The sequence below is a fragment of the Ovis canadensis genome, chromosome 16 (genome assembly GCF_042477335.2).
Source record: "Ovis canadensis isolate MfBH-ARS-UI-01 breed Bighorn chromosome 16, ARS-UI_OviCan_v2, whole genome shotgun sequence".
NCBI lineage: Eukaryota > Metazoa > Chordata > Mammalia > Artiodactyla > Bovidae > Ovis > Ovis canadensis.
The window spans coordinates 77,144,061-77,162,942 of NC_091260.1; the positions used below are offsets into that span (position 1 = coordinate 77,144,061).

An 18,882-nucleotide genomic window follows, 5' to 3' on the forward strand; every position below is an offset into this window, starting at 1 on the left:
TTTGCCTTCAGTCTTTCACAGCATCAAGGTCTTTTCCAATGAGTAAGTTGTTTGCACCAGGTGGGCAAAGTCTGGAGCTTCAGCATCAGTGTGAAGTGTGAGCCATAGGATAGGGTTTGTTGATGGGTCAGAGTATCACATGGGGAAATTAGAGACACCAAAATGACTCTGGTTATGATGGGGAGGACTCAGAGAGGAAGCAGATTTGGGGGAGAATGGCAGGTAGGGGTGTGTTAGGTCCTTGCTGGATGGGAGGTAATTCTTTTCACTCAAGTAGGAGTGAAGAGAAGATGGAAGTTGCAGTTTCAGGGTCAAGGTGGAGCTGAGATGTCCACTGATATTCCCCACCTGATAGTTGCTCTTCCTCGTCTTGGGCTCCCAGGAGGATGTGTAGATGGTGGGAAGAGAATGACAGAAGATGCTAAAGCCATCTCATAGTTGTGCTCAGGCTGGTGCATGTTCATCCCTGGCTGGATTAAATGCTGGTCCAGGAGATCTCTGACTTCAGGGTCACTGAATGATGGTACCAGTTAGTTAGCAAAATTTCTATCTGCAAGGAAACACATATTCAAGCCCAATATGAAGTCAGTTGGTAGAAATAGAGCGCCTGCTTATTTTTTCAGCCAGATGATACATGTGTCCAGCAGGGCTCCAATCCCTAGTCAACAAATGACTATTGTATACACAGAGGCAGTATCTTCAGTGCAGCAAGATGACCATGGATTTGGAACCAGGGATGCACCTGCTAAAACTCTTAGCTCTGTTTCCTCACTGTGGGTGGGGTTGTATCCAGAGAGATGATATGGGGTGGGAGGTGGGAGGGGGATTCAGGATTGGGAGCTTGTATACACCCATGGTGGATTCATGTCAATGTATGGCAAAACCAATACAGTATTGTAAAGTAAAATAAAGTAAAACAAACAAACAAACAAACAAAAAAAACCTGTTAGCTCTTCTGTTTATCTGTGGGAGCTCCTTGAGTCTTGTCTCTATATCTGTAGAATACAAAAGAAGGCTAATGCTTATTTTATAGGCTTGTGTCAGGAAAACAAGAAGTGTATTGATGCTGTACGTAACCACATAGCCTTCTTTGCACTTTCTTACATTTTATCACTCTGATGGTGGAATCTTTGATTTTGATGTGTGTCTCAGTATTTTTTTTCTTGTGATGAGAACTTTTACAGTTTGCCCTCTTCTGTGCTCAGTCATGTCCAACTCTTTTCAAACCCGTGGACTATAGCCTGCTGGGCTCCTCTGACCGTGGAATATTTCAGGCAAGAATACTGGAGTGGGTTGCCATTTCCTCCTCCAGGGGATCTTCCCAAACTAGGGATTGAACATGAGTCTCCTGCATCTCTTGCATTAGTAGGCAGATACTTTTCCACAGTGCCACCTGGAAAGCCTCATTCACTCTTAGCAAATTGCAAAGATGCAATGCAATATTAACTATAGTTATTACTTATTTTAGTAAGGATTTCTTATTCTTGTTTTTGAATAACTGCCCCCCCCCAAATAGTAATTAGTACTCATGAGGTTTGTCTTTTTTGTTCTTAGACCAAAGATTGTGACAAATTTGAACTCTAATGAATACGCTTTGACATGTTGGTCCATTGGACTTAATGTGTGTGCATGCTAAGTCGTGTCTGACTCTTTGTGACCGCATGGACTGTAGTCCACCAGGCTCCTCTGTCCGTGGAATTTTCCAGGCAAGAATACTGTAGTGGGTTGCCTTGCCCTTCTGCAGAGGTTCTTCCTGACCCAGGGATCAAACCCAGGTCTCCTGCATTGCAGGCAGATTCTTTACTATCTAAGCCGCTGGGGAAATCCCATTGGACCTAATAGGTATCATTAGATGTCACACACAGGGCCATTCCCAACTGAAATCTGAAAACACCAATCAGTGGTCTTTTCACTAAACATCGTAGTTTTCCCAAATTGTTAGTAGTCTATTGTATGTAAATTTATCTGTTACAATCTCCTGCGTGTGTGCTCAGTTATGTCTGCCTCTTAACGACCCCATGGACTGTAGCCCACCAGGCTTTTCTGTTGATAGAATTTCCCAGGCAAGAATACTGGAGTGGGTTGCCACTCCCTCTTTCAGGGGATCTTCCCAACCCAGGGATTGAACCCTTGTCTCCCGGAAGTCTCCTACGTTGAAGGCAGATTCTTTACTGCTGAGCCACTGGGGAAGCCCCAGATTTATCTGATGCTATTTCAAGTTATTTGTATTTTCACCCGACAACAATGAATTTGATGAATTTACTTCTGCTGTGAGTTGTAATTTCTTCCTTTTTCATCCTTTGATTTTTTTTTTTCCAAGCAGTTGCAGCGAATTATGGTGTGCTAGAATAACATCCAAACCCCGCAGGGTTCACAAACTTCAGTTATATCTTCCATGTGCGTCCATGTCTCCAGGCCCAGTGAGACTTCCTCTTTTTAGCTGGTCTGCCTATAGTAATCCCTTCATCCCTTTGACCATTAATTGGAAAATTATGACATTTAGAAAGGACATTTCTCAAAACCGTGGGAATCCTTGTATTTGGACCAGATGTTAGGAGAATTTTAATAGAGGAATAAAACATCTGTGACAGTGACTAGCAGAGTTATAGAGGGAAAGGGAACAAGAATTGCATTTTAATGGAAGCATCACTATTGATAAGAAGGTAGAGAGGTATGTGTGAGTGTGCACTGTTTCTCTCCACTGACTCATTTCTCATGAGATAATTTTTTTAATATATATTGTACCTTCTGTATTGTCCAGAGGCTAAGATGGTCACAGCCTTATTTTCAAATGAAGCACGTATGCGGGTAATTGTAATTCAGGGTGACAAATAGAAATGAGTGTTGATGTGTAGGGGCCCCATGGGGGTAGAGGAAAGTGGGAAAGAATCAGAGAAGGTTGTTACTCAGAGATGAAGCTTAAAAATGAACTGGAGGCAAGAAAATCTGTCAAAAAATGGCCAATATTGTAGAGGTGAGAAATAGAGAGGTGTTTAGGGTAGGGAGGGGTTGTTGCTGTTCAGTTGCTCAGTTGTGTCCAACTCTTTGCAACCCCAGGGACTGCAGCAGGCCAGGCTCCTCTGTCCATCACTATCTCCCGGAGTTTGCTCAAACTCATGTCCATTGTGTCGGTGGTGCCATGCAACCATCTCATCCTCTGTCGTCCCCTTTTCCTCCCGCCTTCAATCTTTCCCAGCATCAGGGTCTTTCCCAGTGGGCTGGGGGAGCGTTGTCAGAACACAGTGACAAAATGACAGAGGAGCTTTGGGAAGATGAAGGAGGGGAGGCAAGGTGAGTCCTCGGATTCTGAGTTGGATGTCAGAGCAGATGGGGAGCAGCGATGAGAGAAAGTGGACTTACAGGATGCGGTTGGTGAGGTAGATGAGGACGCCCCCCTCGGATGGGCTCCTCCTGTCTGATTTATGTGAAGAGGGCTATTTTTGGGGGAGGTCTATTTTGGTTTACAGAGCTGGATTGTGCACAGTGGTCTCACAGAGTGTTATACACTTGGAAGTCACCCGCTTTTAGGAACTATATCAAGTCATTGAGTTTGAAGAGATGGGCCACTGAGAGTGTGCAGACTGAGAAGAAATGAATGTTCGAGACAGGCCGAGTTGCACCTTCATTTAAAGGGAAGAGTGGGAAATGAGAGTTCTGAATGTTGGCATGGTTAAGGAGGCCAGGGAAGAGAGGGTTTGGGGAGACATTTAAGAGCAGAGGTCATGAGCTCAGTTGCCATGATGATAGATGCCCCTGGCATAAGCTCGTCAGACTTGGCAATCACAGGTGATCAGTGATGCTGGCCAGAGCAGAGATGTTGGAGAGCATTCTTCCCGCCACTGTTGCATGCTTTTGCACGTCACCATCGACATCGCACCCTCTGGCTGACGAGAGACAAAGTGGCACTCCGCCTCCTGCCTATCTTACCTAAAAATGAACAGGAGCTATGAATAGTAATTGTCACACTAGGAGAGTCATTTATAATGTGATTATTTTGTTCTGCCCATGTGAGTTTCCTGCCTTGAGGGAACTTCTCTGGATAAATCCCTTAGTAATTGCAAGTATATTAATAGTTATGTTGTCTTGTGGGACCATTATTTAAGTTTTTTTTTTCTTTTTTAGAAAGAGTTCCTGTTGGTTTAGCTAGCACAGAAGTACATTGAATGAACTTTCACTTAGTTTTAAAACCTGCTGACAGATAAAATTAATATTGCCTTTGTGTAAATAATAATTTTATCTAATGGACTTCATTTATTTTTATGATCCCTCCAGGCGATCTGGAACTAAACAAGGAGAAAAAGGCGAAAGTCTAATAACAATTCCCTTTGAAGAGAGATATAAAATAAGGTCACTGGAGCCGAACCATGATTAAAATGTATAAAACAGTCTAATGTCTGCTTTTTCCCATTTTATACCATGAGGTCATTTTATATAGCCATAAAATTCCATCTCATCTCAGTTCAGATATGATGAAAATCTGTGAGTAAGAAAGTCAGTTTCTTGTTCAATTACCTGAAGGTGGCATGCAGAAGGGGTTCTGTATTTGAGGGCGGTCAGGGTTTTCATTAAGACATTCCTAAAACTGTTTTACTAATTCATTTGTGTACATCCTCTTTTGGTTGAAATTTGGCAGTCATGGTACAGGGGTTAAAACAATATAAAGAGGATTCAACTTTTATAAAAAGGTACCTAAAAATTGAAGATGCAATGTGCCTGGGTGAACATCCTGATTTCTTTTATAGACTTAGTACCGTAACAAGAAAACTTTAATTTTGCTATATTTCCCAAAGAATACAATGTTTGGTTATTGTTTTTGGAAAAGAAGAGAGGAATCTATTTTCTTGGACACTTTGCATTAACTTAAGTTTATTGTTTTAATGGTTCTTCACTTAATGGCATTTCCTGGTCAGTACCTAGAATGTCTGATGTTACAAGGAAAGAGCCCAGATTCATTCAACAGGTCCCTTCCAGCCCTGAACACACCCCATGGGCTTGGATGGCCCCTGACCTTTATTCCCCCTTCTTGAACTTGAACCCTTTAGAAGTCACAGCTTCTTCCTCCATTCAGAGGGATTCCTCCTTTTCCTGTGGCTTGTAAGATTTGCTCTTACTTCTAGGATAACTGGGTATTTATCAAAAGGTGGATTTTGGCTTGCTTGATTGCACACACCTGGAAGTGCCCAGACTGTGCCTTCTTCACTTTGCACCTGTGTCACAGGGCTCTCCCTTGCCCACAGGTGACATCCTTCAGTGACTGGCTGGATTAGTGACGACCCCTGTTTCCAGACCATGGTTCATCTGTTTTGCTTTAGTCTCGAGAGAGAACTGTGTTTCTGGGTGTGATTTGAGTCATTTGAACTTGTGGCCCTAAGTGTGAGCAGGAAGGGAGGTGTGCCAGGCAAAGGGCCAGCGGGTTTTGCTCCTGTTTCCACGTGGCCTGCCACTGTTCGCTCCTTCTTGCCTTAACCTGTAAGATCCATTCAGTCCATCTGAGCTTTTGCTTTCTCTGCTGCAAAGTGACGAGATGACTTCAAGTGTCCCTTCCATCTCTCAAATTCATGAGTTTTTGAGACACTTCCCATATCCCATGTGCCAAGGGACTGAATAAACCGCCTGACAAGGGTGCTTGCTTTGTGGCGAGGGGTGGGTGAGCTCTCCATGCTACATAAGACATCAGTTATGTGGTTTCTGACTCATTCAGATGGCCAGTTCAGCTTGTTGGAATGTCTAACTTGGGGCTGTCACTATGTGCTCAACCCATAGCTTGTTTATGATAAAAAAAGAGAGAAGTCAAAATTTAGAAACCTGGAAGGTTATGGCTTTCCATAGACCCCTCTATGAGGAAGTAGAGACTGTTCATGATTCATCAGGGTTTACCGCAGGGGATCTGCCACCTTGGCAGGAGTAGGCAGCTGCTGTGTGTACAGAAGGTGGAGGCCAGACTTGACCTTGGCTAGTGGGAAGCCTCAGGACACACGTGGGGCTGAGGCATCAGCGGATGTGCAGGTGCATGTGCAAGGCTTACCGGAAGGACCACGGGTGGGCTGGAGGGGCTGAAGGGAAGCCTTGGTGCTGGCAGCGGTGATGGTGGAATTGGGAGGAGAGGTGCTGTTGGTGAAAGGGCAAGGGGTTGTCTTGGGAAAGCAGCGGGAAGATCTTGCAAGGGTTTCAGTGGAACCGGGCTGCTTACCTGGCAGCAGCTGATGGTGCACCAGGCTCCAGGAGGCTGTGCCAGGGTGTGCGGGCATCAGGCTCTGTGGTCTGTTCCAAGGGTAGGCTGGTTTCTTCAGTGGTTCTGCTGCTTTTGCTTTGGGCTGGGGCTTTAGTCCCTGGGGGAGCGTCTCACCTGATCCCATGGCGGAGGGCCACGAGATGCTTGGAAAGATAAGGGTAAACACAGACCTTTCAGAAGAGCAGTCTGTCCCCATCTTCCAAACGCTGTCATGTTTCCGCTGGTACCAAAGACCAGATGCACAGGCAGAGCGTCTTCGGGTCGGTGTACTCCTGCGAGGGTGGAGCTCAGCCTCCTGGTCCTCTCCAAGCAGCTCACTGGTCAGCTCTCTCACCTGGCTTCATCCTCTCGGAGATGGTGGTCCTGAAGCCATCAGGTAGGAGCTGGGCTGGCAGGTTTTCCACAGACTCTCAACACCAGCGAACCTGGCTACTTCTAGCCTAAGACTCAGAAGAAAACCAGGCACCACTGAAAAGAAGTCCATGAAGCTTATTTTGGATCTGTTTTTATTAATAACTAGTGAGACTTTTGTTCCCAAAGCAAAACTTCTTGTATAGCTTTCATTCTTTTCATTTTTCTTCTGACAGCAGTAATTTTTTTTTTTAAACTAAAAGCAACAGTTATTTTCTGTTCCCTAAAGCCTATTCATTTGCAGTGTGGGTGTGAACGGGAAATGTTATTTATTGCACAAACACACATATACAGAGTTTTGCTTCTTTAGATCGAGCTTATAGAGGGCTCCCCCCTCCCACATCAGGAAACTGAAAAGAAGGCTTGAGGCATTTTGAAGACGCTGCAACGAAAATGATTTGATTGCACAGCCCAAAGAGGCTCTCTGTAATAAATTTTCCTATTGACAAAATCACTTGCTTAGTATCAACTCACCAAACATACTTTTAATTTTCCAGAGATAATTGGATGGAATTTGAACAACTTTTCCTGAAATTGATCCTTTGAAAATTCTTTCCTCATGTATTTCCTCAATGGAGCTAAATAGTTATATTTAATGTGACTTTCATTTTTCTTGAAGTTTTCTGGAAATGATTCAATACAAATTCACTTGGATAATTTTACAAGCATATTTTAAAGTAATCTTTCAAGTGATGATAGCTTCTTTTATTTCTAAAGAGGGAGAGGTGTTTTGACACATTCAAAGCAGAGGTTATCAACCAGGACAATTTGATAAAGTCTGGAGGCAATTTTCAATGGCACAGATAGTGGGGCGCTACTGGTTACTGGGTGGGAGTGGGTAGAGAGAGGCCAGGGATGGTGCTAAATGCATAGAACAGCTCCCAGAACAAAGAACTGCCTGGATCTAAATGTCAATATGTCTGAGATGGAGCACTGACCTTCCTGACATAAAGATGCTTCTCCCTACTCCATGGTATTCCACTAAGAAGTGAGAGTCCAGGATGGAAGGACCTGATGTTTATATCTGAGCCCACTTAGAGTAAAAGGCTATTCAAGGAGTTAGTTTTGATGGTAGGATGCTCAAAAAACCCTGATCTAAATGATGACTCTGCATGTCCCTCCCTGGTACCTTACCAGGATGACTATTTATAGTGCCTTTATTTTAGGGAAAAAAAGGTAACATGTTATAGTCTGAAAATTATAAACTTCTAAAAATCACCTGTTCTCATTAAATGTGCGTCCCTTAGCTTAACACGGCAAACCTGTAATTTCATCTCCTCCCCATCAAACCACGGGTCTCTCCCATTTTAGCTGCTCTTTCACTTGACACGGCATTTCCTTCCCTAATCATCACTTCCAAAATCCCAGGCGGGGGACAGATCGGGTGTTTGTGTTATTTTTCTTCACCTTTCCTTCAGGAGGCAGAGATGTCAGGACTGAGATCAGAATGCATGGCTATCGTGAGCGTGAGACAGTCCCAACTGGCAGTTGTCTGTGTGGCTTGTTCCACAAAACAGAGGTGGGTTCTGAGTTGGCTTGGATCTGACACATTGAAGAGCGATCTGCAAGAGGAAGAATTTGCTTTTAGCCTTAAGGTGACGTGAGCTCAGTCTCAGAGGTCGAGGTGGCCGTGTTCCCATCCATCTCCATGATGGACGCCGTTCAGAGGGAGTCGGTGCGTCACAGATACTGGTCTGGGCGCCTGGTGGGTGCTGGGCGTGGGTGTCAGTGCTTGCTGCCCTGCCTGTCACAAAGCCAGCTAGCGCTTGTTGAGCCGTCAGTGTTACTTTCATTAGCTTTCCTGTATATTTTTTTAATCGTCATCATTTTTTTTGATGTGGGGCAGTGATAATCTAGCTGCAACCTTTCCCGAGAGGGTTGGTGAGGGTGCTCTGCATCTCCTCGCTCTGAACAGAACAGAATTACACCCGAGCACCTCTGACAGGTGTGATTCTTTTTAAAAATTTAATTTCTTATTTTATATTGGAGTAGAGTTGGGCTTCCCTGGTGGCTTGTGGGTAAAGAATCTGCCTGCCAATGCAGGTGATGTGGGTTTGATCCCTGATTGGTAACATGCCCTGGAGAAGGAAATGGCAACCCACTCCAGTATGCTTGCCTGGAGAATTCCACGGACAGAGGAGCCTGGCGGGCTAGTCCATGCGGTCGCAGGAATCTGACACAACTCAGAGACTAAACAGCAACAACAACAACAATGGATCCATTTATAATGTGGTAGTTTCATGTGCACAACAAAGTAATTTATTTCTAGATATACATACATTCATTCTTTTCCAGATTCTTTTCCCGTGTAAGTTACTACAGAATATTGAGTAGAGTTTGCTGTGCTGTACAGTAAGTAGGTCCTTTTTGATTATCTGTTTTATATGTAGTACTGTCTTTGTGTTAATCCCAAACTCCTATTAAGATACGTCATTTGGTGAAACGTCATGAGCCTCAGGTTACAGGGACCCCGGTATTCCCTGTGGGTCCTTGTATTCACCTCTAAGCTGGCATTCTAGAGCAGTCTCCAGTTTTGCAGACTGTGACCCCACTTCCAAGGGTGAAATTAATCATACTTTTGATTTTATAATCCACTACAACCATGCTTTTAATTTTATAATCCCTTTGATCCTTTTCATAACCACCCTCTCTACTGGAACTGTAATCCTTGGGCACCTCTGTTCTTCTGGGTCTTATTCTCCCTCTGCTTCTTGAATCTGCATTCTCATCTCTGCGCCCCACTCCTCAGCGACTGGGACTCCATTGTCCATGACAGTGTGCTGTCTCTGGGCAGGGGCCGTGGCCCCACTGGATGGAGGTGCCCCTGGACCCCAGTTTTCCTCTGCATTCCTTCCTCCACCTTACTTGCTCACAGTCTCTCCCTCCCACAGACACCATTCCCTTTCCTTGTCACGATTTGCAGCCCCTTCATCTATTTCTCTGTCTAATTTGCACATTTCTAACCCCCAGGAACATTGAGTCAATGGGACTCAGAAGGTGGAGACTGTGAAAGATGATGTACTTTCTCCATCTTTATATCTCATATATTGAGATATCATCTCTGTCTCATCACTATCTTGATATCTTACTGTATATTCATGAACACACCCCCTTTTTAAAGATGAAGCTCCTTTCTTCCTTTCATAACCGCAGTCTCTTTGCTCCCCTGGTGGCTTAGCTGGTAAAGAATCCGCCTGCAATATGGGAGACCTGGGTTCAGTCCCTGGATTTGGAAGATCCCCTGGAGAAGGGACAGGCTACCCACTCCAGTATTCTTGGGCTTCCCCTGTGGCTCAGCTGGTAAAGAATTCACCCGCAATGAGGGAAACCTGGGTTTGATCCTTGGGTTGGGACGATCCGCTGGAGAAGGTAATGGCTACTCAGTCCAGTATTCTGGCCTGGAGAATCCCATGGACTGTACAGTCCCTTACCATATATATATTCATGAACACACCCTGTTTTTAAAGATGAAGCCCTTTCTTCTTTTTCACAACCACCTCCTCTTCTGGAATCTTAATCCTGTGTCACCTGCTTTTCTGGGTCTTATACTACCTCTCCCTCTAAAATCTGCATTTTCGTCTCCACTCCCCACTCCTCAGAAAAGGAGACACATTTAGTGATCAGTTTTTTCTGTATCCTAAAATTTTCGGAACTTTGATCTCTTAGTGCTTATCTGACTTCATCGAATTTTCTGGGGTTACCTAACATTCAAGGTACCACGCACATTCTGTCCCTCTTTTGCTTTATCCATTTTCTTCTTGGTTCCTCGCATCATGGATTCTGTCTGCTGTTTTTCTGAAACTGACTCCAGAATTGACGACGGACTGTTCCTTGACTAAATAAAGCCAGCGGTCTTCACTCTGCCTCATCAGGGTACAGTTGATGTGGTCTCTTTTTAAAGTATGTTACACCCGTCCTCTCTGCAGCTTAGTTTGGCCCTCGTGGCGCTATATTTGTGAGATGCTCTGTGTTTCTTCTCTTATTTTTGTGTGGTTACTTTTCTTTAACAACTTCTAAATAAATACTTCTCTTTAGCCAATTTTTCCCCTCTCGTGTTTCATGAGTCTGAACCACACCCATGATTTTAACCATTCTAAATATTATATGCTGTCTCTGAATTCTTTTTTTTTTTTTTTCTTTTCTGAGCATCCGCCATGGATTTTCCACAGTCTGCTGCATTTCCTTAAATGTTCTCTCAGCATGTTAAACCCAACATGCACCAAACCAAATGATCATATCCTCCTCTAAAACTTCTTCTGTTGTTTTTTCATATTTGGAAATAAAATGGCCTCACTATCCTCAAAGGGACTTACATCCTTTGAGTCTGTCTGTGTTTTTGCTTTCTGTTCCTCCATATTTAACAGATTGGAACAATAGCCGTTTATGAGGAAGTTGGGCCGGGCTCCACTAACTGATGCCTGTGCTCTTGGGATACTTACTGAAGTCACTCAGTGGGTTTCAGCTTTATTCACGTGTCAGGCGTCTTGGTGGGCCTGGCCGGGAATCCGGACTATATGGGAGATATTGCTAGGAGGACCTGTATGTGGTCTCTCTGGCTTGGCAGTTTCAGGGTCTTTTCTGACCCCGTATCTCAGTGTCCCAGAGGATGTGATCAAAGAGACAGGAAGTAGAAACTGCCGGTCTCTAAGGGTGAGAGCTTGGAAGCTGGGGTGTCATCACTTCTATTATATTCAGCCAAGCAGAGCAGTCAGAGAGCCAACCCAGATTCAGGGTTGCAGGGAAGGGACCCAGATCCAGCTTTCAGTGGGAGGCAGGTTGAAGAATCTATGACGTCTTTCATTTTCTGGACTTCCCCTTACCCATCACATGGCATGTTTACTGGGTTTGCCTTAATTTCTGCTGACACTGAAGCCGCTGAAATCACAGCTCCACTTATCCCTCTTCTGGACAATTGCCATAGCTTCAGTTTAACTGCTCCACCTTTATGCTCTTCTTTACCCAATTTCCTGTGTGCACTCTGGTGAGAGTGATCTTGTTAACATTTCTTCTAATGTTAATATACTGTGGTAGCTTATTTTTATGAAAATAGAGACCTCAGAACTTAGTATCATTCACCTTCCAAATCTTAACCCAACCTGCTCTCTAAGCTGCTTCTCCCTTCTCCCCTTTACATCCTTTGGGGTCCAGGTCAAGTATAGTAAACTGTTCCCAGCCCGTGTAGCCTGATCCTTCCTCTTATCCCATCCAGTGCGTCTTTTCATCCTCTTCTTGATTATGGCTGGAAATCTCTGTCTGTTGAAATCCTGTTTATCCTCTACAATTAAACTCAAATATGAAGTCCTCCTTGGACCCATCCTTGATTCCCCTAAATAGCAGCGTGCTCTCTCCCCTAACTCCCACAGCACTCCAGCTTCTTTTTATGGTTTTCCAACAGCTTGGATTATTGTTATTTTTATAAGCCTATCTTATTTTAAAGCTTATTAATCTTTTAAATTATTCATGCTCTTTAAAGTCTCTAAGCTCCCAGCGCAGTGGTTTCATTTCACCCAGTAGGTGCTCCACTTAGGTTTTATTTGATTCACTCTTGATCGCTAGCCAGAAAGTTTGCAGCCAGGTCATCTGTAAGTTTCAAAGGATAAACTCACCCATTGTGGATGATTTTTAAGAGCTGGGGGCATGATGTTAATCAGGTTATTAGGAAAGGGCAATGCTCATGGCCTTATTTAATAGGGGCTTTGTATTTTGAAAAGGGAAGGGGAAGAATTCAGAGGGCTTCCACATATAGATCTGTGTCTTCACAGGGAGGGAAGAATGATGTTCCGAGGGAAAAAGCAAACGATGATCACAAGTCTTAAAGTACATTGTTCTGGGGTGACGGTGACAACTTGATAGAGCTTAAGTGTGAATATTCCCCCTTTTATAATGGATGGGCTATCTCATAAAGTCATTGGGAGGAACAGAGGTCTGGATTCAGATAGATAGATAGATATGCTAAGTCGCTTCAGTCGTGTCCAACTCTGTGACTCCATGGACTGTGGCCCACCAGGCCCCTCTGTCCATGGGATTCTCCAGGAAAGAATACTGGAGTGGGTTGCTATTTCCTTCTCCAGGGATCTTCCCGACCCAGGGATGGAAGCCGTGTCTCTTATGTCTCCTGCATTGACAGGTGGGTTCTTTACCACTAGCACCACCTGGGAAGCCTGTATATGTATCTATATCTATATATATATATCTATATATATATATACATTTACGTATATACACACATTTCTGAAATATCTTCCAGAAAAAGGGATTTTTTTTAAGTACTCTCTCTCTTTTTTAACTAGCGTGCTGAGGCTTTACCAAAAGACCAACTACTGAAAACCTGAGCGCGTGTTCATGAACTTGTTCTCTTCTGTGTGTTTTAGGCACTTTCCACACATGACGGGACCACGAGCTTCTGGTTAGACAAGTGCCCAGAGTTGACGGTCTCCTGCCCATCATGAAGGGACCCTGCGTCATCGCGTGGCTGTTCTCCAGCCTGGGGTGGTGGAGACTCGCCCAGCCAGAGACAGACTCGTCTCTGTGCCAGAGAGCAGAGCACCCGGTCATTTCCTATAAAGGTGAGAGTCAGGCACGCTCGCGTTGCAAAGGCACCATTTAAGCCCAAGTTTCATGCTCAGGATAGCAACGGTTATCACTCTGTTATTCTGTGACTTTTGTTTAAAATCAGAGCGAAAATATGAAATCCCCCATTTCATATTTTGAAACTGAGAAGAATTCAAGCTCAGAATGATCACAGATAGAAAATCCCATTGTTGAGGCCACGTTTACTTGACAGGTGCTGTCAGTCCCCTAGGCATGTCAACCAGGGGAGAAAAATGTGACCCTCAGAAATAACAACGCACCAAGCAAAACAAAAAATTCTTCACCTCAGCATTTCTCAACAAAGCCCGAGTCCTACCACACAGTGTATGCCTTTGTCTTTGTCTGGCATTGCATGGCAGACGGAATTTTTTGCTGTCTCAAATATCTCCACAGATCTGTAGGATCAATTGATTAGTATGTGTACACGTTCTTTTATTATTTAATTCATCAAAAGTTTTTAGGGTTCTTTACCCCTCAACACTTATAGGCATTCAAGATGAAAATTAAACTAGCCTTTCTCTCTGTCTTCAAGGAAATCACACTTATATCATGAAGCCAAGTATAATTAGACATTGTATTTTAATAACTCATCCACTAGTATTTTAATTTTACTATTTTGTAACTTTTGTGTCACAAAATTTTTGAAATATATACAACATTAGAATCTGTTCTAAAGTCTAAGGAACACTCAACCTCTGGATTTATTCATTCTTGGCCCTTCTTTTTTCTTTTAAATCCCCACTCACGCTCCACCCACATTCACCAAATTATTTTGAAGCAAATTCAAGAAATCGTACAATTTTGTCATAACAGTTCAGCTCTTGAATATCAAAGATGAGGAATTCATACTACTGTTATCACATCAAAACAATCGAAAGCCCAAACATAAACCAATGCCATAAAATTAGCAACCGTCACGCGAGTACTGAGTACTGTGAGCCCCCTGATTGTCGTAGGAATGCTTGCCCCTTGTTTTGCTAATAGATGTGTTGAGTCGAGGGTGGAATGAAGTTCATACATTGCCGTTGGCTGGTGTCTCTCCCGAGTCTCCTTGGCTCTCCCGTGCTGTGTTGTTTTGTTGCTCCACTGGCAAGTTCATTTTTAAAGAAACCTAGGTTCACTGTCCTGTAGCATTTCCACAGTGCTTCCCATTGGTGTCACTGAGATGTCCTTCTGTCCCTAACATTTCCATAAACTAGGAGTGATAATGTGAGGCCACTCAGATTCAGGTATGCCTCTTTTTATCTCTACTGTGTCATGGATGGTGCCCTGACCTTTACTGGGCTATGAAATAATCAGTCACTGACGATCATTCATTCATTCATCTAAACCTACTGATTCATGCATGGGTGCAAAACTAGGAGTCTTACATTTTCCTACTCTTTCTTCACTTAATGGCCAAATTATTTCTATATATAGTAACTTTCCCTCCTTAACTATTTGAATTTCCTAAGGGTGCATCTGACATAGGAAAGGCAGAGTGGATGCTTATTTTTCTTTCCTGTGCCATTTTTTAAAATAGTCCAGTTAGTTGGTTCTCTAATATTATCCAAAGGGGACAAATAACATGTTATGTTTGGTTTTTTTTAGAGTTATTTTTAATACATGGATTTCAATATTTGATATATTTCAATCAGTTGCAGCTTTTATTCTTGTAGATGGTACAGTGATCACATTTCAAGCTTAGGGGAGGGGTTGCTCTTGAGGTTGCCTCCTGAGTTTTTCTGAGACAACTCAAGTGGCCTTTGATGGCTTCTTTATTCTCTGGGATAACAAGGTGCCCCTCACTCCTCTTATCCATTTCCTTCCATTGACCTGAGAAGCAGCCGTTTTCATCTGATTGGAGCATAGGAGTGGCCAAAGTGAGGTCTTGTCAGTGTACAGAGCTAAGAAAAGTGTTCTCCACAGCATACTATGATTGTTCTGGATGCTTCCAGTTCATCTCGAGGACTCTAGGGATCTCTTCCAGACCTCTTCCATCCTACGTCTCTGTCTTTCTCTGCTGTGCACAGACTCCTCTCTCTGCAGGTCAATGTAATTATTCCTTTGCCTTTGTCTGCAGTACACACTCAGTTGTTTCACAATAATGGTTTTGTGCAACTCTAGTCCTTGTTGACTCGGAGAAGGCAATGGCAACCCACTCCAGTACTCTTGCTTGGAAAATCCCATGGATGGAGGAACCTGGTAGGCTGCAGTTGCTAAGAGTTGGACACGAGTGAGCGACTTCACTTTCACTTTTCACTTTCATGCATTGGAGAATGAAATGGCAACCCACTCCAGTGTTCTTGCCTGGAGAATACCAGGCACCGGGGAGCCTGGTGGGCTGCCGTCTACGGGGTCTCACAGAGTCGGACATGACTGAAGCAACTTAGCAGCAGTAGCAGCAGTCCTTGTTGACTACAGAAAATCCTTTTGTGTGGTTTTTCTTTTAGTCATCAGGGTATGAATTGCACTAGATATTTGAAGCAAAATGACTGCTTTGAAATTGAAGGAATTTAAGTTTGTATGGTTGGGCCATCAACTCAAAACATAGTTAATTTCACTTTTGGTTTTTGAGATTTTTCAAAATTGACATAATTCTGTAATATTTTAAAGCCCAATTAATAAAACAAGGGTGTTCGGAGAAAGTGACTTCACTCTGTTTTCCTTACCTTGTTCCTCCTTTCTCTGTTTAGCTCACCTTTTACTTATAGTTTATGATTTTTGTTTCTTTTTTAATATAAACAAAATTCCACACACACACATATACATGTACAAATATATTCATACCCTCTTTTCTTAAAAAGTAGCACGTATACAAAATTCTCTCTATCGAGCATTTTTTCACATCAGGATCTGAACGGGTGTCCACGCCTCAGTAACATGGATTTATGTCACTTCTTCTCATAGTCACATGGCTCTCATCTATGGAATGAGCTCCGGTCTCTTCAACAACTCCTTACTGGGGAATGTGATCATGTATAGTGTTACAATGTACAGTACCTCCTGGAACAATCTTTGGGTATTTTTTACAAGTGTGCTATTGACAGAGATTCCTGGAATTGGGATTGCTGGGTCAAAGGGTGAATACACCTATGGTTTTGCTAGATCTTGTCTGATTCCCTTTCATGAGGGTTGTGCCATTTTTTATTCTCCTTGCTCTTGGTATGAGTGTTTGACTCCCACCAGCCTTTCCAGCAGAGCACACAGTTAGGCTTTGGGATTTGGGACAATCCTGTAGTTCATCAAAGGCTTCCCAGGTGGCTCAGTGGTAAAGAACCCGCTTACCGACACAAGAGACATGGCTTCAGTCCCTGGGTTGGGAAGATCCCCTGGAGGAGGAAATGGCAATCCACTCCAGTATTCTGCCTGGAAAATTCCATGGACAGAGAAGCCTAGCAGAGACTGCAGTCCATGGGGTCACGAAGTCAGATGTGACTGAGCTACTGAGTACGCATGCATGCATAGTGCGTCAATGGCATCTCAGCATACTTTCAAACTGCATTTTTAAAAGGACGTGTGGACACAGCCGGGGAGAGAGAGGGTAGGAAGAATTGAGGATGTCAGACCCTGTGTGCCCCTATAGGCTATAGCCCCACCCCCTCAGACTCATGTCCATGGGATACCAAGAGCAGGTTGCTATGCCCTCCTCCAGGGCACCTTCCTGACCCAGGGATTGAACCTGCCATCTCCTGCATTGGGAGGCATGTTCTTTACCACTAGTGCCACCTGGGAAGCCCTATATACTCAATCATGTGTAAACTAGGTAAATAGTGGTAAGCTGCAGTATAACAGGGAGCCCAGCCTGGTATCTTGTGATGACCTAGAGGGGTGGGATGGGAGGGGTGAGGGAAGCTCAAAAGAGAGGGATATGTGTGTGTATATGTAGATATCTACATATACACATGTAGATATATACATTTACACATACATATGTATATATAATTATGACTCATTTGCATTATTGTATGGCAGAAACCATCATACCGTAAAGCAATTATCCTCCAATTAATCAATCAATTAAAAACAATTTGGAGTGGATATTCAACTAACATTTAATAGGAGCCTATTATGTACTGGAGTCTGTGCTAAATATTGAGGAGACAGAAGTAAAAAAACACAGTTCCCATTAAGGGTTTAGAATGTCTTAAGGAATACAGACTGAAAGGGCCGTTGCATTATGTTCTATTAAGGGTCCTCACAGAGGTGTCTTTGCCGGGTGCATGGGAGCCTAGGGAAAAGGTGTCTGAACCAGCAGCCTGGGCTGCAGAGGAGTGCTTGAGCACAGGAGTGGCTGAGGACGCTTTCTAGGATGCTGCAGGACCAGAGCTGAGTCCCAGATGACTGTGATAAGATGTTTATGAGTCTCACAGAGGGATCCCAGCAGGTTTTGGCAAGTGACAAGACAGTGAGCCATGAAATCTCAGTTCAGATCATGGAGAGAAGGTGGAGAGATATGAGACTTAGAGGGAAGATTTAATAATGTAGGGCCTCAGAAGGCATCTCTAGAAGGCTCCCTCTGTCCGCACAGGCTCAACGTGGAAGGTGGAGAACAGGCAGTGGAAAGAGCCACCCCTGGGGCTGCTGCTGTGACCAAAGGGAGCTGTGAAGAGGGCAGGAGGGCCTGAGCTGCAGGATGAGTAGCAGAATGTGAAGAACTGGGTGGATTCTGGAAATCTGCAGAAGAGGTTGTTGATGTTTTCAAGGAGGGACCATGAGGCAGTGAGTGCGAGCCCCAAGTTCTTGGCTGTTGATTCCAGGCGGAGTAAAGAAGGGAAGTCTGAAATGATGAGATGAGGTTGAGAAATCTGAGTTCCTAGCTGCCATCAGATGGAATTAACTAGCTTAGAGCTGGAGTCATGGGTACCAGGGAAGGAGAGCTTTTTCAAGAGGGAAGTGGCCATCAGAGTATCTGGGCCGGAAGGTAGGGTGACAGACTCACCCTGATTTCCCCCAGGCTCTTTTGGGGTATAGCCCTGAAAGCTCCTAGAGACATAGATTTGACCCTTGGGTCGGGAAGGTCCTCTGGAGGAGGGCACAGCCACCCACTCTTGACTGGAGAATCCCATGGACAGAGGGGCCTGGTGGGCTGTGGTCCATAGGGTTATAAAGAGTTGAACACGACTGAAATGACTTAGCATGTGCACTGAAAACTCTACTGTATTTTCAGAAAACTGGAACAGATGGTTACCTTCCTAGAAACTGTCAGCAATGGTGCATTTATTTCCCAGTGTTGCTCTAACCAGATACTATTAACTAGATGATTTAAAACAACAACAACATGATCTCTTATAGTTCTGGAGGCTGGAAGTCCAAAAACAAGGTGTCAGCAGAGCTGTGCTCTCTTTGAAGGCTCCAGGGAAGAATTCTTCTTTTCTGCATTCTAGCTTCTGGTGGTCGTCAGCAATCTCCTGCGTTCCTCGGCTTGTGGACCCATCACTGCAGTCTCTGAGTCTGTAGTCACATGGCATTTTCTCTGTGTGGATGTTCTTGTCTTCTCTTCTTTTTATAAGAATAGGAGCCTTATTGAATTTAGGGCCCACCCTAACCCAGCATGACTAAATCTGAATTAATTACATCAAGATCGTATGACCGAATAAGATCATAATCATCACAGGTTCATGAGGTTACGACTTCAGCATATCTTTTGAGTGCACATGTTCAGTTCA

The 18,882-nt window shown here is 43.9% G+C and overlaps 1 protein-coding gene across 1 annotated transcript in view; it reads left to right on the plus strand.

The window, feature by feature from the left end:
• Window positions 1-18,882, plus strand: part of SEMA5A (semaphorin 5A) — a 549,553-nt gene that overhangs the window by 177,319 nt on the left and 353,352 nt on the right. Inside the window, exon 3 of the mRNA XM_069556145.1 lies at window positions 13,015-13,209. Coding sequence (XP_069412246.1) covers window positions 13,089-13,209 — 121 coding nt within the window. The 5' untranslated portion in view covers window positions 13,015-13,088. The remainder of the gene's footprint in view (window positions 1-13,014; window positions 13,210-18,882) is intronic.